This window comes from Pseudophryne corroboree, chromosome 12 (assembly GCF_028390025.1).
Source record: "Pseudophryne corroboree isolate aPseCor3 chromosome 12, aPseCor3.hap2, whole genome shotgun sequence".
In the NCBI taxonomy this organism is placed as follows: Eukaryota; Metazoa; Chordata; class Amphibia; order Anura; family Myobatrachidae; genus Pseudophryne; species Pseudophryne corroboree.
In genome coordinates, this window is record NC_086455.1 from 56,648,773 (window position 1) to 56,671,727 (window position 22,955).

The 22,955-nt window shown below is 41.3% G+C and overlaps 1 protein-coding gene across 2 annotated transcripts in view; it reads right to left on the reverse strand.

The window, feature by feature from the left end:
* Window positions 1-22,955, reverse strand: part of MDGA2 (MAM domain containing glycosylphosphatidylinositol anchor 2) — a 1,135,272-nt gene that overhangs the window by 717,508 nt on the left and 394,809 nt on the right. For both annotated transcript variants that reach the window (XM_063947538.1, XM_063947537.1), the window contains exon 2: window positions 9,201-9,340. In XM_063947538.1, the coding sequence (XP_063803608.1) occupies window positions 9,201-9,340 (140 nt within the window). The remainder of the gene's footprint in view (window positions 1-9,200; window positions 9,341-22,955) is intronic.

Below are 22,955 nucleotides of genomic sequence, written 5' to 3' on the forward strand. Positions count from 1 at the left end.
ATTCACTTTTTCATACACTGAGATCCTGAAAAAGACACACACCGACACAGACTTCCTAACAAGCATACATTGGGGGGTATCAGCTGAAAAAAAAGTCTATTAACGTAAATTTTGCCGATGGTTGTTTTTGGGCTATCCAATTATAGCCCTTTTTTAAGCTGAATAATTCCCCGTTTTCAGGCAAAAGCACGTGGGATCTGGGATAAGTTCTGTGAGTCATGTGTTTTTGCGAAAAAATGTGGCTCTATGGGCTTGTTATCGGGAAATTTGTTTTGCATGCCTGAAGCATGGAAAACATTATCCCCCGATAACTGCCGACATCGGGCTTAGTAGGATTGCCCCGAATGAGTTAATTAGCTCTGGTAAATGTGTTTGCTTCTTCAGAAAAACAGTATAATTATGTGTTCTTTTTCAGAAAGTCTGTATCAAAGTATGAGCTAATTCTGGAAGTCGGTGTTATTGTATGTGCTTCTTCAGGAAGTCAGTGTCACTTTATTTCTTCAGGAAGTGTTATTGTGTGTGCTTATTCAGGATCAGTATGTGCTTCTTCAGGGAGTCAGTGTTAATGTGTATGTTTCTCAGGAGGTCAGTGTCACCATATGTGCTTCTTCAGCAAGTCAGTGTCATTGCATATGCTTCTTAAGAAAGTCAAAGGGTGGTATCCAATTAGTTGCAGTTATTTATGACACTACCTTCCTGAAAAAGAATACAACCAATTGCCGAAGAACACTCAGTGACATTGATATCCTGTAAGAAGCATACACAGTGACACTGACTTCCTGAAGACGCACACACAATGACACTGACTTTTTGAAGAAGCACACACAATGACACTAACTCCCTGAAGAAGCACACAGAATGAGAATGACTTCCTGAAGAAGCATACACTGACTTCCTGAAGAAGCAAACACAGTGGCACTGACTTCCTGAAGAAACATATAGTTAAACTGACTTCCTGAAGAAGCACACACTGAAACTGACTTCATAAAGAAGCACACACAGTTGAATTCACTTCCTGAAGAAACATACACAGTTACATTGATTTCCTGAAGAAGCATACACTGACTTCCTGAAGAAGCACACACAATGGCACTGATTTCCGGAAGAAGCATCCATAAATGAAACAGAACAATCATGGTTACTGACTAATGAGAGTGCAATCACTGAGGAAGTTATGATAACAAGAACTGTTCCTATACAGGTCTGTTTGTAGTTTGAGTGAACCTCCCACATGTCAGTTTTCCCAGTACAACTCTACTATTTATCACTGGAATGTATAATTTGCAAAGTTCCTCACATAGAATTGAGAAACCAGACTCGTATTATGAGTATTTACATAAATAATTGGAATAGAACATCTTACTGCAACAACTGTTACACAATGCCTAGTATATACTCCATTCCCCATAGGTGACCCATGTTTCTGTTTATTTCTGTTAAAAAAATAAAATACCGAGCACCAGGAATCTTTAGCATGGTTTTGTTAATAAACTGGTGCAAGACAAGCATATGTGCAGTGACCAATCAGGTCATATGGATCATTAGTCTTTACTAGCTCGTTAAAAGCTAATATATGATTTGTTATTTAGCGCTAAAACACAACTGCTGTTTACATTGTGTTATTAGATAAACTTCACTATGACCTTATCCTGATCCCTGTATAATATCGCAGCAAAGCTAGCCATTAGCAATATGTGTGGCTGCAAAAGAGCACGATTTATCATAATTCAGTCTCACTAGATCATTATTGTGGCTACCAGTAAATGTGGTAGGAAACCGTGTACAATCGACTTGTGTGTGGGATAATCTTGCAGTAGCACTAATGAGCCTCAGGGTGTGTAGTGGCGCATTCAGCCTGAAAGGGAAGAATCTTAATCTCATCCAGTCTGCATATAACAGTAAATCTGTCATTTGGAACATGGGTCAAAATTCATTTTAAGGGGATATGTGTCAACCTTCTAAAGAAAGCAGGTGGATAAATAGTGATCGGCCCTCCGCTGCTCCCTGTGGGCAGCCTCAGATACCACTGGTCTCCCCACCACAAGGCGAAATATAGCAGTAGTAAGATAAGTATAGTGATACTAATGGTGCTAGCAAAACAAATAGGAGAAAACAAAAGATGTCCTTATCTTGTAGGTATGGGGATTCCCTGCTGGAACCAAGGAGGCTTGGATACTCTTGATTGTATAAATAAAACAATATCACAAATCAATCTCTTCTTCCAAGACAATATTTTAATAATATAATTTCTCGTATATAATATGTCAAAAAAGGAACATGACATAGTATATGCCCTAAAGTGCTCATGCGATTTACTCTATATAATTAAAACCAGCAGATGTCTTAAGGTACGCTTAGCTGAGGGGTGTGTATCGGGATGCCGGCTTTCGAGATGCCGACGGTCAGCATCCCGGCCGATCACATAACTACATCAGTTAGCTGAACATATCTACAATATAAGAAAAGGGTTGGAGTATCATATGGTGTCCTCCCATTTTAAGATGAAACATGGCTCAAACAAAAGTTACATTAGGGCTTTTTGGGGTATACAACAGATCATTCCATCTTGAAGATCTAAAGTGTGGACAATAGGTAATCTCAGGATGAAATGAGGAGGATTCATCGTTTAAATACTTTGGTTCCTCATGGTTTAAATGGTGATTTTGAGTTGAAAATTTTCTTTATAACTTCTTCATATAACCCAGAGGTTCCCAAACTGTGTGCCGTGGCTCCCTGGGGTGCCTCGGGACACTTGCAGGGGTGCCCTGGGTTGGTGGTCCAGGACCAGTTCAAATAATTCATGGTCAATATAATAGGCAAAACCAGTGCTGGTGGCTGCCAGTCATAAAATATGTGGCCAAACAGAAGCAAATCACCACACAACTGACCCCAAGGATGACACATAAATGCAATCTACTTAATGTAATATTTCTTTCTCAATTTCTCAATAAGAAATTTTTGGCCTAGGGGTGCCGTGAAAAAAATTCTGATATTCTAGGGCGCCGTGATTCAAAAAAGTTTGGAAAACACTGATATAACCCCATTTATAAATGCCATCTTTGTGTATTGTATCTGATGCTTTGTATATATGTTGTTTTTTCTTTTATATATGAGAATTATGGATTTTATGTTATCCCCTTGGAAGAAGGACGCTCTTAAATAAACCCCTCAGACACCACAAAGGAAAAATATCAGCCTCCTGCAAAACCATTGTCCATAATCCACCAGTTTCACATAAAAAAAAATGTCTGGGACGCTAATGGAATGCATTGATGGCAGTAGAACGCAGGGTGTAACCCAAAATCGCAGGAGTTCCACTTCTGCTTTTGTCGCTGACACAATTCCATCATCTATTCTACAGTAGTGGAATGCATGGTGAAATGCAAATCGCGGCATCCCACTTCTGGGTTTGCCACTGATGTAATTCCAGCAGTCGAAAGTGCGGGAAACTGAGGAGGAGGGGCCTGTCTTGTGGGGGAGTGGTTTTATGATTGAAAGGGGTATATACACTGGCATATCTATAATCGGTACAGTGTGTGCGGTGCACATGGGCCCCTGGGTCAAGAGGGGGCCCACACCGCACACACTGCACCCATTTCTTCTATACTTACCTCTCCGGCATCTATCGGCAACTGCGTGTGGGCCTCCTCCTCTCCCGTAGCCGTCACTGCCACTGGTAGCGCACTGAGCGCTAGAGACTCTGGCACAGTGTCAGAGTCTACAGCGCATGCGCAGGACTCCGAAAAAATGGCACTGCGGCCGCTTTTCAAAGTCCTGCACATGCGCTGTAGACTAGCAGCGGCGGTGACGGCTACAGAAGAGGAGGGGGCACACACATGGAGTCTGCACACGGGTCCCCACCTCTCTAGAAATGCAGCTGGGTATATATATATATATATAGAAATTTGGACACTCATCATTGACTTCTGAAGAAGGACCTTTGAGTCCGAAACATGTTAAGTGCTTGATGAAAGACCCTCTAATGCACTGACTTCTGGAACAGTGCCCCTGTTCATCCCATCATCACGATTGGTTTCTGGGACTATTGTGAACTTTATGGTTTGGATGGATAGGTGTTGTTTGCGCTGTAAAGCTGTTTCCTTGAGGATCGCACTCTGTGTGGTTTTTATATGCCTTTTACTAACTATTATATTGTGAGTGTTTTGTGTTATTAAAAATTAATCCGTAAATATCCGACGGTGTTGCACTACGGTCTTTTCTTTGTTTGTTTTGAGATACTGTACAAATAGACAAGGAATCGATGAATGTCATCCATGTTATCACTCCGTGTGGTTTCTACATCATACATGCTCTTAAAATATTCCAAATTGTGAGTGTTCTGTGCAAATCTAAACTCCTTCCAATATCCATCATATGGTGTCACACTCTTGTTTTCTCTATTTTTATTTGAGACACAATTCACTAAGGATTCATATGGAATTGATGGATAACATCTCTCAAACTTTGGAGCATGTGTGGACAGAAAGGATCACATATTTGCATACAGAATTTTTGAGATTTTTGGAATATATCTTCCCTCAGAAAGTAGGAGACTGTTATTCTGGGGAAATATTGTTTAAAACCGTACGTGAAACCCACCCAGTGCCATCCTTAAGAACTAACCAAAGTTTTTCATAGTATATGTGTCACAATATTTCAACAACACAGTATATAGTTCAAGGATAGGTACTTCAAAGGTGTAGCCTACAGCAGTGGTTCCCAAACTGTGTGCCTAGGCACCATTGCAGGTCATTGTGGGTGTGCCTTGGGTTGGTGGTCCAGGACCAAATTAAATTATGTATGGTCAATGTGATAGGCAAAACCAATGCAACTGTCTGAAAATCAGAAAACAAGTGGACAATCATTAGCACAACTGTACACCACCACATAACTCAACCTAAGGATGGCAGGAAGGCACAAGTTACTTAGTTCAATATTTTTTTATTAAAAATATATCAATAAAAAACTTTTATCCTAGTGGTGGTAACGTGAATGAAAATGCTGATACTCTAGGGCACCATGATTCAAGAAATTTTAGGAACCAACGGCATACAGTATAGTCAACGCTGATTCCAAATCTTGGCTTGCATATAGCTTGAATCGGTGTAGCTATTGTGTATGTGTAAACAATATTACATCAACACATGTTCATATATCACAAAAAGATAGGTTCTGTATTTCAGTGGTATAGCGTAGCAAAAGAAGCCATTTGGAGGTCTAGTTGGCATATACCTTGAATAAGTCTACCCGATAAGTCCAGTAGATTCAGTATCAAACACAAAAAAGGTGTAGATAAACATTTTTTTTATTTGTTAGAATAGAAATAATCCTTCTGAATTCAGTGGCAGCTCCAGAGGTGAGGCTGTAGTACAGTCCAAAATTCAAATAGTGAAGCCACACCAACTGCCAGTGAGTCCGGCTACCAATGTTTGGCAGTATTTGTGGTGGCAGTTGGTGTGGTTCCTTATTCGAATTTTGGAATGCACTGCTGCCCCACCTCTTGAGCTACCACTGCTTCTGATCAAGGAAAAAGTAAATAAACAGCACAAATGGTATTGCTGAAATATTATTCAGAAATATGGATAAGGTAGATGTGAATACATTTCCCACATCAATCAATCAGTTTCGCTATTATTTTATAGAATCTACTTGATCATTCATAGGTAGAACCTAATTGGTTACTATGAGCATCTTCTCCACTTGTCCTCTTTAGAAAGTTTAATACATCTCCCTTTGCTTCAGATTCACTGATCATTGATCACTATTAGAGTGTTTTTTATCCTTTAAGTGTGAGTCTCGTCAATGATGCACAGGTAGAGGCCAGTGTTAAAACTATGGTATACCTGTATAAACTTAGGACTACTGCTGTAAATTACAGAAGTCTGGACACTTAAGCAAGCAATATTTATGAGAAAAGCTGCATAAATATCACAAGAAAATCATCAAATCTTCAAACTGTTCTGGGTATGATTTGCTTACGTTCTACTGCAACTTCAGTAAACCGTAGAGTCAAGTGACCATATGTGTCCCCACGCTCTGCCCATAGACTATAAATGCAGTATGGAATCCAGCAGAATGGCTGCCCACCCCCCTTCCCGGTGATATCTTTGGGAAGGTGGTGCCTCACATTGAAAGCAAAGACTCTCCTTTTCTCTCTAGTGCCCAGCGTCATCTTCCCAAATATCATTGGGAAGATGGCGGTAGCCGTGGAGGTGGACCCACTTCCTGATCAAGTAAGGTGAGAAGTGAGTGTCCTCCCCCTTCTCAGGTGCTCTCTACACCACTGCTTATGGAGGGGTCTAAGTGGAGGAATGATTCAGGTAAAGAGGGGTGGGGGAGGGAATAATTTTTACAACACAATTTGCATTAAGAAACACTTGTTATCAGTAGTTTAGTGAGGCTGAATCTATAGCATATTTCATGTTGAACAGAAAACCCTTGCCCTGTGGAGTCCCAAGACATTTTTTCAACATTGGCTACGGTATACTGTATGTCATGTTTTGGGGAAGCATTGACTGAAATGTATATATTCCTAGAAGCCAATACTTTACAATTTAAATATTCCTACCTGATATAATGCGACATTGACAAACTAAAAGCAGCATTAGATTTTTGTCACTAACATATTACTGGTTTTGCCTTTGCTATCTATGTAAATACTTTAAGTTCTGAAGACAAATAAAATGGTTTATGCACACTAGAGTTCTAGTTTTCAAGCTGCACCCACACTGTGGAATGCCCTCCCACGCACAATAAGACTCACCTCTAGTCTCCAAACCTTTAAGCGTTCCCTGAAAACTCACCTCTTCCACAAGTTTATAAAATTCCAGAACCGTCCACATAACCTTCAGTGCCTCCCTATCTTATTACATCCCTCTGTACAGTCCGCATATAACCTCACATATTTAGCCTTTCTTCGTTTTCCATCCTCCTGACCCTTGGACAACATTGCTGGGTGACAATATCATACAGCCCATTAAGAACCTTTGCAATCTGGTGGACAATTATGCAATAGGTAGCATCTATCCTTGCATATAAATGCCTATTTCCCTGTAGATTGTAAGCTTGCGAGCAGGGCCTTCCTACCTCTATGACTGTTTTTACCTAATTTTGTTCTGTTACTGTTGTTCTAATTGTAAAGCGCAACAGAATATGCTGCACTACATAAGAAACTGTTAATATATATAATTTATTACATTTGCACAATAAAAGTACCACATAATAACCTACTCGGAGCTTCTGTGTTGTGGCCAATCATTAGCATACACAAATTACTTTCATTTTGGTTATGTAAAGTATTTTGTAAATAGAAGGCACTGTAATAATACCATATGACAGCTCAGCCTTTTTCATGTCAGATTTCTGTAAAGCTGTATTTCATATATGTGGAATAAGCTACGTTATTTCCACATTAGCAGATTCATTTGGAGCAATAGTACATGCAGCATTTCCTGTCATTTGCACACCATGTGGCTGTTTTCTATTTAAAATTCAAAGCACAGGAAGCTGGAAACAACGTCAAAAAGCCAGTAACAGAACGCAGTTGGCAAAAGCTAAAGATATTTGTTTTCTAGAGTACATGACACGTTACAGGACTGCAGACATAATTACAACAAAGCAATAATATGCCCAACCCTATCTTGAAACAATCTCCTTTAAGTATAACAGAGTGCACTGCAGACAGGCAGAATGGGAAGGCGAAATCCTGCATGTTTAGAGGGACTCAGATTGTAGATTTTGTCAAACAAAAAACAATCTTGTAGAGGACATTAAGATGCAAAAAAAAAAAAAAGAAATCTGTTTAGATAAGGTGAAGTCATAAGAGCTGCCATTTGTTGTGGGGTTTGTAAATACAAGTTAAGGCCCCTATAAAACATATATTTTTGGTTTCAAGTACATTGTTGTGTAGTAGGAGTTTTCAACTCATTCATGTTGGAAGAGAGTAAAGGAGGTATGAGGTATGAGAGAGACAAAATGAAGGAAGAGAAGGAAGAAAAACAAAGAATGAAGAGAGGGATGGGAGAGAGAAAAGAAGGGAGAGAGAAGTGAGGGATGGAAGGTAGAGAGAGAGAGAGAGAGAGAGAGAAAAGAAGAAAGGGATAGAAGGTAAAGAGAAGTGAGGGATGGAAGGTAGAGAGAGAGAGTAGAAGAAGAAGAAGAAGAAGAAGAAGAAGAAGAAGAAGAAGAAGAAAGGGATAGAAGGTAAAGAGAAGTGAGGGATGGAAGGTAGAGAGAGAGAGAGAAAAGAAGAAAGGGATAGAAGGTAAAGAGAAGTGAGGGATGGAAGGTAGAGAGAGAGAGAGAAAAGAAGAAAGGGATAGAAGGTAAAGAGAAGTGAGGGATGGAAGGTAGAGAGAGAGAGAGAAAAGAAGAAAGGGATAGAAGGTAAAGAGAAGTGAGGGATGGAAGGTAGAGAGAGAGAGAGAAAAGAAGAAAGGGATAGAAGGTAAAGAGAAGTGAGGGATGGAAGGTAGAGAGAGAGAGAGAAAAGAAGAAAGGGATAGAAGGTAAAGAGAAGTGAGGGATGGAAGGTAGAGAGAGAGAGAGAGAGAGAGAGAGAGAAAAGAAGAAAGGGATAGAAGGTAAAGAGAAGTGAGGGATGGAAGGTAGAGAGAGAGAGATAAGAAGAAAGGGATAGAAGGTAAAGAGAAGTGAGGGATGGAAGGTAGAGAGTGAGAGAGAAAAGAAGAAAGGGATAGAAGGTAAAGAGAAGTGAGGGATGGAAGGTAGTACAAAGCGAGGGATGGAAAGGATGGGAAAGAGAAGTGAGGAAAAGAAGAGAATAGTAGAAATAAAGGGAAGAGAGAGAAGGAAAATCTTACTGTACTGAATTTGAGAAGGAGGTAAGGAAGGAAATTAAAAGAGTGAAGGAAGAATGAAAGGGACAGAAGGAAGGTATGGAAGGATAGATGGAAGATAAGGAAGGAAGAACAGAGGAGCGGAAAGAAGGACAGTAGAGAGGAAGGAGATAAATAAAGGGAAATAATAAATGATGGTAGAGAGGGAAGAATGAAAAAAACATGGAAGTAATGGGACAGAGAAGGAAGGGAAGGGAGGGAAAGCAAAGGAGAGGGAAGAATGGTTGGGAAGGGAATGAAGGGTGGAGAAGGAATGGATGGGAGGGAATAACAGGAAGGAAAGAAGAAAAGGAAGAATGGAAAGAGAGGTTAAGTAAAGTTCTAAGTGTTTGTCTAACTCACCTGTGGCCTTGGGTGTCCTGTTACTAGACAGGTCAACTCTAGCGTCTCTCCTTCCCGTATTGTGTACACCCGTTCAGAATACCTCTCTTCCTCAATATTACAGGCCAGGCCTGAGTGGATAATCCTAACAGTAGGTGGAGCTATCAGGAAAGAGAAAGATATAAGATTACAATGACAAACTTATATTATTGGCTAAAAAGACAACAGTATAGATAATCAAGGTTTTCTGATTTTTTCACATAAAATAACCTAACTTTTTTGACAGACCTAATGGGATTACAATCTGAAGTCCACAGAAAGAAAGAAATATAGAAAAAACGAAAAAAAGAAAGAAAGAAAGAGATACAGAGAAAGACAGCAGATGAGTGACAGAAAAGAAAAGAGCAAAGGAGAAAAAGTGAAATATTAAGAGAGTAGAAGTATAAGAAATGGATGAGAGAGAGTGTGCAGGTGCGAGAGAAGGAGAAAGAGTAATAGAAAGACATTGGAAGATTAAGAGAAAAGGAAAGATGAAAGAGAAATAAGGAGATTGAGAGAAAAAAGGAGAAATGTAGTGCAAGAGGAAAGGAAAGGCCGAGAAAGAGGTCAACAGAATTAGACTGGAAAGGAAATAGAGTAGGAAAATAAAGAAGGAAACAAAGAAAACTAAAACATGTTTTTGTTTAATTTAATATGATACATTTCCTATGCAAATGGTATACCTGAATCATTAATACATATAAAAGGCACATTGCCCTTGTGTATCATAAGATATATATAGAGAGAAGAAAATAAAAGCTTTTTTCTGATGAACACTCAGGGGTGTGCAAAGCAGTGACGATGCACAGTGGACAGCACTGCCCATCACCCATGACTACTGCCTCTGTCTAGCAGTATGCCTGTAAAAGCACCCTGCATCCATAATTGCTTCTGTAGTGCTGACTGGTAATTACAGCCCTGAGGAGCACCCTGAGGAAGCACCGGGCAAGTGCTGTAATTCTTGGCGCTGGCAGCCCGACCCCTCTGTATGATGTCTTGTCATCATGTGCTCGGGGGGTGTGGCGGGCACAGTGTGCAGTAAAGCCCTGTTTCGGCACTGGGAACAACTACTGTACACACAATAATGTAATCTCATACAGGGTATTGCAGCATTCTGATTATACTGAATTTCTCATTTATTCATCATTATCTACTAAAAAGTGGATCCTATTTGTATCAATTTGCTTTTATGTGTTCAAATATAAACATAAAAAGTACTGATTAATTAAAAGGTGGACAAATAAAGGTCAAAAGTGCAGTTCCCGCCATTGAGTCCAAAGCTCAGCACATACTACCAGGAATTCTATTGCCATTGTAAATTCTGTTAGTCAAAGTGCATTGCATGAAAAGTATGACTAATGCATCTTCACCCATTTTGCCAGTGCATGTGTGTCAATGAGCCCTGACTGCTTTCCTTATTAAGTAACCATAGTCCCTTACATGGGGGGTCATTCCGAGTTGATCGCTCGCTAGCTACTTTTTGCAGCCGTGCGAATGCATAGTCGCCGCCCACTGGGGAGTGTATATTTGCTGTGCAAGTGTGCGATTGCATGTGCAGCCGAGCGGTACAAAAATAGTTTGTGCAGTTTCTGAGTAGCTCAGAACTTATTCAGCCGCTGCGATCACTTCAGCCTGTCCAGTCCCGGAATTGACGTCAGACACCCACCCTGCAAATGCTTGGACATGCCTGCATTTTTCCAAACACTCCCATAAATCGTCCAGTTGACACCCATAAACGCCTTCTTCCTGTCAATCTCCTTGCGATCGGCTGTGCAAATGGATTCTTTGTTAAATCCATCGCACAGCAACGATCCGCTTTGTACCCGTACGATGCGCCTGCGCATTGCGGTGCATACGCATGGGCAGTAGTGACCTGACCGATGCGCTGGGAAAAACGTCAGCGCGCGTTCAGGTCGGAATGACCCCCGTGGTCTTGTTGGGGGATTTGTAGTTACATTGTCTTGGCTGTCAGACCTGCAAGCTAAGCGAGCATTGAATAACTGCTCAGTATCCTGAATTGACCCATCACATTTAGCAATTACATGCTGCAAGCAACTACAAGGACAGAATTTATAAACCAACGAGTCTAAATAAATAACAAATTGTTTTGTAAGAAATGTTTTGCTGTCAAAGACTGAACTAGGTAATCCTTCATGAAACACATTTTAAAAGGAAGATAAGTAGAGATGGATTGATTCTGAAATTTGACTGAATGTTAGAGATTTGCCACCAATTAATCCATTCTCTTCTTTTTTTTCACATTTTATGACCTGCTACTGCTGGGAGAAAAAAATAAGGCATTTTTCTGGAGGCACTCTCAACTTTTGAAAGAGTCTTCTGATGCTTTGTAAATTTCATACCAGCGTTTTCCTGCTGTATTTCCCTATTGAAACAAATGGGTTTTGACTAATGGGTGTCACACAAGCAGATTTTTTCTGCTGTCACCAGCAGTGAAAAAGATGCAAACAGCGATTGGACATTAGAAAAGCGCCCCCCCCCCAAATAAATAAATAAATAAAATAATAATAATAATAACATTGGCGATTAAACAGTTGCAGCACAATGTTTTACCTGTGAGAAAAAAGGTCTGACATTTGTCCTATCTTTCGTACTGTTAAACCAGTCCTGTGACACCACCATAAATATTTTTGCTAATGTCTCTCACATATCCTTTCGCTGTTTTATATCAGCAATTTAGTGCTCAGTTACCCACTTCTGACATCTTAATGGACATTCTGGGTGAAGAAATGTCATTATTCATTAATCACCTTCTCTCAGATATACACTGTCACAATTTCCAGAAAGATCATGATGTTCAACATTTAGGAAAGTCTGAGTAGGCAATTCAATTCTACATGATGTGGCTCTGCAATGGATGTCACTCTTGGCTCCCTTACCCTTACATCTTTTAGCTGTGCACAGGGAAATGAGCGAAGAACAATTAGAGGCAGATGTATTAAGCTTTGAAGAGTGATAAAATGGAGAGAGATAAAGTACCAGACAATCAGCTTCTAACTGCCACGTTACAGACTATGATTGAAAAATGGCAGTTAGGAGCTGATTGGTTGGTAGTTTATCTCTCCAAAGTTTAGTACATCTGCCCCTTACAGCAGACCATCATGAGAATTTAATTGCCTACTGCCATTGTACAATTAATATAAAATAGCATGTACAGTATCACTCTGAGGGCATGTACTAATGTCACAACTAGAGAGATAATATCAGTATTTTTTATTTTCCAATGTATTGAATGTTCTAGGTAGAGATGTGTGGGTTCGGCTTTACCCGGATTTACTCGGATTTACCCAGATCTCAAAACGGCATCTTATTGGCTTTCGGATATCACGTGTTTTAAGAAAAATCCAGATAAATCCAAACTCGTGTTAATTCTGGCGTTAAAAACCAAGTAAATCCGAACCTACACAACTCTAGTTCTAGGACTATTTAATGTGTAATGTTCAAACAGTATGATATTGATATAATTGTGGTCATATGTAGGGGTCCCAATAAATAGGAAAAGCACAAAACAACTATATGAGGATGTGTGCAATAAAATTACCAATATCTTTAAACAAAGCATCCAAAAATATACTAGTAGGTTAATTGGCTCCTAACAAAAATGTGTATGTATACAAGTGGTAGGGAATATAGATTGTAAGCAACACTTGAGCAGGGACTGATGTAAATGGCCAAATACTGTACTGTATTCTCTGTAACAGCGCTGCAGAATATGTATGCGCTATACAAAAGACAGTTAATAAGTATTAACAATAAACAAAATATGGAACATGCTTCCCTTGTATACACTCAGAGTTTACCACTACTGTGTATTTCCATTTTCTACCAATATACATAGGTAATGCACTCAGGGTCTTTTTAAAAGCCTGATAGGACACCGTTGAAAACTGGTAAGCCTTAAGTCGTTTGCGGAACGATGGGATTTAATAGAACTTCCCAGCTTGTTCAGATGCAGTATTACGGATTATTGGATGACAGAGTTGATGGTTAAGGTATCATAAGGAAATTTAGCCATTGAAGCTTGTCTACCAGTCCAGGTTATAAGTAGGTCCTGGGATAAATAGTTTAGTTTGGCTTTGATTCTACTGCTTTGATAATTACATCTGAGATTTCCTAAATCCTGTCATTCCTATGAAAAAGGATTACCGACCATCTGTGAGGAGCACTGAACCTTGAATATCAAGCTATAAAACATGGATAAAATCTCATAAATCATAGGCTCTGGAAACATTGAAAAAAAATGTTATAAGTTGCCATATAGCAATAAATGGGATAACTTTTTAACAAATAAACTTGTTGAGTAATGATATGAAAATCAGTACGCAGATGGAGCGATGGCTATCCCAAAGTGTGAGAAACAACAAGCTACAATATTCAACTAATGTAACGAATTGTCAACGATTTAACATTATCAAAGTCTCGCAATTTATACATTATGGGGGGTATTCAGACATGAACTTTACTAAAATCGCAAATGGATGCTTTTCAGCCGTCTGCGCATTCTCAACGCACGCACCACGCATGCGCGAGCTTTCATTATGCAGAAGGATGTGATCGCAAAAATGATTGACAGGTGGCGGCGGGCATTCGGGGGTGGCGACTCGGCGTTGTGGGGGAGTGGAGTAGGAAATGCAGGCCTGTCAATGCTGCTTTTGGGGTGGCCCAATTACATCACTTGCCTTTTTTTGCAATTAGGAACATGGGGGGTCATTCCGAGTGGTTCGCTCGCTAGCAGTTTTTAGCAGCCGTGCAAACGCATAGTCCCTGCCCACGGGGGAGTGTATTTTTGCTTTGCAGGAGTGCGACCACCTGTGCAGCAGAGCGCCTGCAAACACATTTTGTGCAAAACAAGACCAGCCCTGTAGTTACTCACCCTGTGCGATGATTGCTGCAACGAGTGATGGGGTAATGACGTCAGATACCCGCCCAGCAAACATCTGGCCACGCCTGCGTTTTTCCAAACACTCCCAGAAAATGGTCAGTTGCCACCCAGAAACGCCCTCTTCCAGTCAATCTCCTTGCGTTCTGCTGTGCGATTGGAATCGTTGCTAGAACCAGTGCAAAACCACAAAGAACTTTGTACCCTTATGATGTGTGTGCGCATTGCGGGGCATACGCATGCGCAGACTAGCCATTTTTTTCACTGATCGCTATGCAGCGAACAACGTCAGCTAGCGGTCAACTGGGAATAACCCCCATGGATCAGTGCCCCTGCATATGCAGCCAGGCGGCGCAGGAAGGTGTCAACATCTATTTTCCTAATCTGTGATTTATTTTAATTAAATTGTGATCGCAGCGCAGGGCGGCCATACGTGCTGGGTGGCCTTGTCCTGTGCTGGGCGGACCCCAGCATGCGAGTTGATCAGTAGCAGTTTTTGATAATTTAGCAAACACTGCAATCAACTCTGAGTAACCCCCAGTGTATGCAAACTTAATTATTAAACTTAGAAATTTGATGCTGCTTCAATTATAAGATTCCTTAAGGCAGTTTAGTAAGGGCTTTGTGTTTGTGTGTACTGTTACTCAGTGCAGGCTCCATTTTGCACTGTTATGGTATTCATTCTAAAATAACCTTTTTAGGCTATAACAGCCTGGTCAGCAAAGCAGTCAAGACCAGGCCTGGCCAATCTGTGGCTCTCCAGCTGTTGTGAAACTACACATCCCAGCATTCCCTGCGACAGTTTTCCTTTTAGGGAATGCTAAAACTGTGGCAGGGCATGCTGGGACTTGCAGTTTTACAACAGCTTGAGTGCAACAGGTTGGCCAGGCCAGGCAAGTCCATCCTGTCTTTCAGCGGGCTCTGGTGAACACCTCTGCTGCCTTAGATTCTGCTCCTATAGAAGTTTGTGCTAATACTGACAGAAGTCTGCTGCTTGGTACATATTATCTGTTGCTACTAAACGTCACTTAGTACATCATTTGCAGGGCTGGATTAAGCCGGGGGAGGGGGGATCTGGGGCACTAAAGACAGGGGGGGCCAAGGGGAAGTCTGGTGTATATTAGATTGTACAGATCTCCCAACATGACCCATTGAAAGAGAGACAAAATGCCCTCTACCTGGGCTTGTATAAGAATAAGATAAGAAAGGAGTTTCAACAGAGGTGATTGCAATCAAATATTAAGATAGAAGTCCAGGTATAGAGCATTTTGTCCCTCTTGGAATGGGTCATTTTGAGAGGTATGAATTGTTATATTAAATTTAAACTAATGGTGTATATTAGATTTAAATAATAGTAATAGTATAATAGTTTAATAATGCCTGAGTACTGTTTATAGCTACACCTAAATGAGAGACAACTATTGTATAAAGTTTTCTTGTAGTGAAACAAAGACAACTTAACCTTAAAATACACAAAGAAAAATAAAATCTATAATTTATCTTGTCACATGCAAGAATAGCAGAAGCCTCTGTGCTACTTACACACTGGGACATGACTCAGAAGGACTCTCTGTGTGTCTCTCTCTTTAGACTTGAATGCCCTCATTAGATAACATGTTACAGAGGACCCAGAGACCCAGCTGGGGAGGAGGAGAAGCTGGAATCCCTGTGTCACTTACTTCTCTCTGTCCCCCTCCTCCTCCCCACCACCACCCTTCCTATATCTCCTCTGGCCTGGAAGCACCATCAGCAGCTCATGAAACCTGATACTCCTTTGTCTCTGCCTGCACTGCATACTGTCCTGCTTGCATTCTGGCCGCCTAGTTCTACTGCTGCACAAGAGATAGAGATAGTGATGTAAGTGTGCTCTGGCTGGGGATGTTCTTTGTGTTCTAAACACTCCAACCACGTCCTCCTTTTGCACCATATTTATTTGCTACTCCTAGTTAAATGACTCAATTTACAGACAGCTGCTTAAAAGGAAGATGAGAGGAAAGGAGGAGGGAGAGGAGGAGAGACAAAGGGACCAGTAAGGAGCACCCATGACTTTTATGGTATCCGGACTCCAGGTCGACAGCACAAAGGTCGACACACCTTAGGTCGACGCCAATTGGTCGACACATCTTAGGTCGACATGGACAAAAGGTCGACATGAACAATGTCGACATGGAAAAAGGTCGACATGAGTTTTTCATGATTTTTTTCTTTTTTTGAACCTTTTCATACTTAACGATCCACGTGGACTACGATTGGAATGGTAAAGTGTGCCGAGCGAAGCGGTAGCGGAGCGAAGGCACCATGCCCGAAGCATGGCGAGCGAAGCGAGCCATGCAAGGGGACGCGGTGCACTAATTGGGGTACCCGGTCACTCTACGAAGAAAACGACACAAAAAAACATAAAAAACGCATGTCGACCTTTTTCCATGTCGACCTTGTTCCGGTCGACCTTTTGTCCATGTCGACCTAAGGTGTGTCGACCAATTGGCGTCGACCTAAGGTGTGTCGACCTTTGTGCTGTCGACCCTCAGTCCCTGACCCGACTTTTATTGTATATATAAAAAATATTTTACAGAAAGGTCTTTATCTAAAGGCAGAACATAATAGCAGAAATTACAGTATAACCACATTAATTTTCACGTGCACAACACAAATACACACACATGGGTTTAGAAAATCTTTAAGAAAGTATAATAATCATGGATCTGCTGTGGTTCCCCTTTGTCCTTTTCCTGATCTCTACAGTATTTCCTTTTTGCTGTTCTTTACTTTTATATCCAATGCTTAGACTGCAGTAACAATGTGTGTTGCTTATTTATCTTTTTTAGGGTATTGTTTATAGGACTTGGGAAACTATTACTTTTAAATTGTACTTTATTCCTATAGTGTCAACATATTTGTGTTGTGCAAGTAACTACTGTATTTTAACATGATCTTTCTTTAAGTATATAAAGAAAATTATACTAAACAATTCATATTAAGACCCCTTCCCTACCCTAGACAAAACTTTAGGGATCATCTAAACGTTAAGGTACAGATTCACTATTTAACTGTCCTCATATAAATCTACATTTTAATACGTTTAAATAAACCAAATGCTTTAGCATGCTAATGAAAGAAAGATAATTTACGAGAAAACTGATGAAGACCAGTGTTCTGGACTTAATCATATTTATTTACTCAAATAGAATAACTCTCAAGAGCTTGTGCGCAAACATTACAGCTGATGCACAAACAACAGATGTGTTTATATACTGATATAAGAATATAATTGCAAACAAAAGAGAGATAAGAAAGAAAATGTGAATTAATATATCAGACCTACGTTTAGGGATTTGAGTAAAAAGGCAAAAATACAATTATCACAAGTGTAAGCAAAGAATACATTTAGCATACACAAACATGTAAATAGCAAAACGCGTCAGTTGTCCAACATGCAGGATACTAATCCTGCTATGCAATAATCTATACTTGAGAACATTGATAAACTAGCATTACAGAGAAAGAGGCCCACAGGTGATTACATAAGGTGAAAGAATAGGTATTCTCCTTTAAACCAGACATAAAGATTAAAACATAAAGGGTACCACGCATTGAATACATTCTGTATGCTGTAGCAATTTGAAGGATTTTCCATAGCAGAATGTTTTTTATATGGACTGTAGATAGTGGGGAGCCTTGTGACTGATGCAATTGCAGATGTAAGAGCTCTGTCAAAATAGTGTATTTATCTGCATATTTTCAGTTGCCCATATATATTCCAATGGGGCGAGTTGCACACAGTCCAGATATTCATGCAAATTGTCAATGTTTTTCAGCTGTGCATTTTTCTAAGTATCTAGAAAAGTTGTGCAATGCTTGCATCCCACAGTGTGGCTACTCAGACTCACAGAAATAACAGTGAGCATGGCACAGAGGGTTAAGATGAGAGTTGGCTGGGTTTCATGAAGAAGTGGATCTTGAGAGCCTGATTAAAGTTTTATAGAGAGGTGGAGAGTCTGAGAGGGAAAGATAGGGAATTCCAGAGAAAGGGAGGAGCATGAGAAAAATCTTGGAGGTAGGAGTGGGAGGAAGTAAGCAGTAGGCAGGAGAGACAGCATGCATTAGGGAGCTAAGAGGATGGGTGGGAATGTAAAGGGAGATAAGGTCAGAGATGTAAATGGGAGAGGAGTGGGTGAGGGCTTTGTGAGTGTGAGAAGCTTGAATTGGATTCTGAAAGGGAAGAGTAGTCAATTATGGGCTTGTTGGAGAGGGGAGGTGGATGTAGTGCAAGGGAGGTGGATGTAGTGCAATTGATGAGGAAGATGAGAAGGGCTGTAGCAAGGAGGATAGATTGGATTGAAGAGTGGCATTTTTCAGGGATGCTAGATAGGAGGAGATTACAATAGTCCAGTCTGGAGATGACCACTGAGTGGATAGGGGTCATAGTAGCATCCTGGGTGAGAAAGGGTCTGATCCTGGAAATATTTTTGAGATGAAAATGGCAGCCTTGTGAGAGGTGCTGAATGTGTGGTTTGAAGGAGAGGGATGAGTCAAGACATCGCACTTAGGGGCTACAGGAGAAAGTAATGCCATCAATAGATAATAAAATTGTGGGAGGTGAGGTTGTACGGGGGGGGGGGGGGGATGACCAGCTGAGTCTTAGGCATGTCAAGTTTAAGAAAGCACTGTAACATCCATGAAGAGATAGCATAGAGACAGATGGAGATGCGAGTGAGGAGAGCGGGGGAGAGGGTCAAGGGTGGAAAGGTAGATCTGAGTATCATCAGTATAGAGATGATATTGGAAGTCAAAAGAGCTAATGATTTATCCTAAAGAGGACGTTTAGAGAGAGAATTGGAAAGGAACCAGAACAGAGCCAGTTAATCTGATGGTTGCATCTATAGATGCGCTAAGCACGATTATTGTGTCTAAAGAGGCCAATATGGGTGTCATAGTCCTTGCACATTCAGACACAAGGATATGTACTAGGGAAGGACTTTTACTAGTATTAGCATATGTGAATGCAACAAAAGATTTTAAATCCACTGCATCCAACTCTGAATCAAGCCCAATATGTGCCATCTATACATACACAATTGGAGCATGATGAAGAATAGGTCATCAAGTTTGTGTGATGATCTATTAATGGTGAAGGAGCACATGTGCATGTCACACCACACATGCACAGTAGATGACATAAGGTCATTAGGTCGACCACACTTAGGTCGATGGTCATTATGTCACCCACTATTGGTCAACATGCACTAGGTCGACATGGTCACTAGGTCGACATGGTCATTAGGTCGACATGGTCATTAGGTCGACGTGAACAAGGTCGACATGGAAAAAGGTTGACATGAGTTTTCACTTTTTAGCATTTTTTCATACTTTATGATCCACGTGGACTACGATTGGGAATAGTAACCTGTGCCAAGTGCAGTGATAGCAGAGCAAGGCACCTTGACCAAAGCATGGCGAGCTAAGCGAGCCATGCGAGGGGACACGGTGCACTAATTGGGTTTCCCCGTAACTTTATGAAGAAAACGACACCCAAAAAAGTACAAAAACTCATGTGGACCTTTTTCCATGTCGACCTTGTTCATGTCGACCTAATGACCATGTCGACCTAGTGACCATGTTGACCTAATGCATGTCGACCAATAGTGGTCGACTTAATGACCCGTACCCCTGTAGATGTACCGTGGGAGGAATGGTTGAGGGATTTGATGGTGAGCGAAAAGAGTGTGAATTTAATTCTGAGAAAGACAGTGAGCCAGTAAAGTGATTGCCAGAGGGTGCAGCAGTGAAAGAGTGTTGCCAGAGGGAGGCCGCAGCGGAAGAGCGTTGCCAAAGGGGGGCAGCAGAAGAAGAGTGTTGCCAGAAGAAAATGAGGTGTATAGCAGAATTAAGTATAGACTGAATGTGGGCAAGGAAGTACACAAGTGAGTACATTTCTGTAATCAAGGTGAGAAATGACAAGGATATGGATGTGGGTTTCAGTGGATTCCAGGATGAGTAAGGGGCAGATCCTGGAAATACCATATAGCGGAGATGGAAAAGACAGCGAGGGATCACTTCATCAAGTTCATAATAGAAGTAAACAGGGCACAATGAATACATGCTAAGAAAGTGAGCCACATTATTTTCTTTAAGTTTCTTATATATGCAGCTGTATATTGCACATACAATGTACAGAAGGAGAACTAGTAGTTTTGATATATTGCATGATCAAGCAACAGGGAACATTGCCCACAGTGCAGCAGTAACACTGCTATGTTATAAAAGAAATGTGGCACCATGGACAGCGCACAATCAGCATGTCTAAAGGGCCATACACACTAGAGCAGTGATCTCCAACCCATATCTCGCGAGCTACCGGTAGCTCATCGTAGTATTTTCGGTAGCTCACAGAGTGCACGGGCTTCGGAGTCACTGGCACTCTTTCTCCTTTCATTTTTAATATGGTGCCGGCCGTCAGCCAATGAGAGCTCGTGGACCGGCAGTGGCTGCACCTGATTGGACCGTGAGTTTTGATTGGCTCACTTACCGGCACCATATTTGAAATGCCCGCCGCCGCCGGAGACTGTCACCCTCACCGCAGCCACTCTCCGGTCTTCACAGGAGAGGCGCGCACTGCACTCTCCTCCCCTTCCGTCCCTCATACAGGAGGAGCAGCACCGGCGGCAGTAGAAGAAACCAGCAAGGGTTAGCACTGTGTGGGACACTGTATTGGACACTGCAGGGGGGCATTTGTGTATCTGGCACTGCTGGGAGGCATTATTTGAATATCTGGCACTGCTGAGGGGCATTATTTGTGTATCTGGCACTAAGCGGGGGGGCAATTACTTGTAGTTGTGAGGCCACACCCTCTTTGTGAGGCCAAACCTACTTTCGCAGGAACGCACGTGCATTGGGGGGAGGGGGTAGCTCCTTCAGAGATTTTCTGGAAGTAGCCCAAACCCCAATTAAGGTTGGAGACCACTGCACTAGAGGATATTTTCCACAGATATGAACGATAACGACAGTTTTGAATGATCTGATAGTTCAGATCGTTCTAGTGTGTACACAGCAAACGATCAATGATGCGTGCACCCGTGGTCGTTGGTAGCATATTGTCAATCGTTCATGCATGCAGCTAAATTCCATCAATACCAGCATAGCAGATCGTTCGTCATTCAGGTCGTTTGAAACAAAGCTCAGTGTGTATACTCAATCTCGTTTGTCAGGGAGTTCAAGGGAAATTGCTCATATCCATATTGTTCATCTTTCACATTGGTCATATCCTCTAGTGTGTATGGCCCTTTAGAACTGATGCCAAATTGCACAATTTATTCAAATCGCCAACCGGTCAAAATGACGGAACATCATAACAGTAACATCAGCACCAGCAATGGTGCACGCCTGAACAGAGCAATACTTAAATTGCTCGGCGGGGGCCATCTAGTGGCCACCTACGCAAACAGTTGAATTCCCCCATAGAGGTTATGAGCAGCATTAGCCTTTTATTATACAGGGTAGCCTGCTCATCCGACAGTGTATAGATAGACCATGAACTTCATCAGTTGGAACATGGATCTCCATGTTACATGTTAAAGTAAGTGCCTATTCATCATCACCACAGTCCTTGAAAAAGCTGCCACACAGAACAGCGAAACGCGTTGGTTATCTACCCCGCTTACCCACAAGGGTACCACACAACCTGAACCAGCTCTGGAACAGTCCTATGAAAAGGTGCATTGAGCGTTTTAATTGAACAGGGGACAAAGACCACACATGATGTGAGGATCCCGGCTCAATTTTTATCAACAGGCCCTTGGGAAGCTATTCCTCGAGTGGTGAGCACAAACCTGCATGTGTGAAATCCTTCTGTACTAGGCACAACATTCATAATACAGAGTGATCATCCCAGGACATCTAACAGCACCATATGAGACATCAGGACTGAGCCTTTTATGATACCAGAAACAGAAGCCCATAAATAAAACATCATTAAAGGACCAGATGTGCTTACAATTTGTATACATGCCCTAACCAGCTTGGCAGTTTTACCTTTTTAAACTGGTGCTGTATTTTATTTGCAATATGCTTCTTTAATGATATAAGTTTTATTGCCTTGCTGGGTCATACAGTGGTGGATATAATTTAAACATTTCAACAGAAACACTATGAAAAAATTGAATTTTCTATGGGTAATTATGGAACACTCATAGAACACTCATTTTTATATGATAATAGCTAATCTTGCATATCACATGGTGACAGCGTGGTATTGTATTCTGCAGCGATTTATCCATTGTGCAAGTTAAGCTGTATACTGTGATTGTTATCCCTTTTCACCTTTCCCTTACTTTTGTTACTGCTTTTGCCGTGTGCTGTACTTTGTGTTCTAATTGTTTTGTTTTGAACAGTTCAATAGAAAATATCTAATAAAAAAAAAAGAATAGATAAAAGCGCTTTTAGATTTTCACCGCTTTTTGTCATACAGTATTTACATACTTTCTAATAGCAGGACAGACTAGGCAGTACAGGGGAAGACTAAAGTCAGTTTTTAGCACCACAAATTGCAGAAGGCACTGGAAGCCAGGTAGGAGCTGGAACGGGTGTGGTTCATCAAATCGACAGTATCTAGGTCGACAATGTTTAGGTTGACCACTATAGGTCGACAGTCACTAGGTCGACATGGATGGAAGGTCGACAGGGTTTCTAGGTCGACATGTGCTAGGTCGACAGGTCTAAAGGTCGACATGAGGATTTTTTTTTTTGTCGTTTTCTTCGTAGAGTGACCGGGATCCCAAATTAGTGCACCGCGTTCGCTCGCCATGCTTCGGGCATGGTGCCTTCGCTCCGCTACCGCTTCGCTC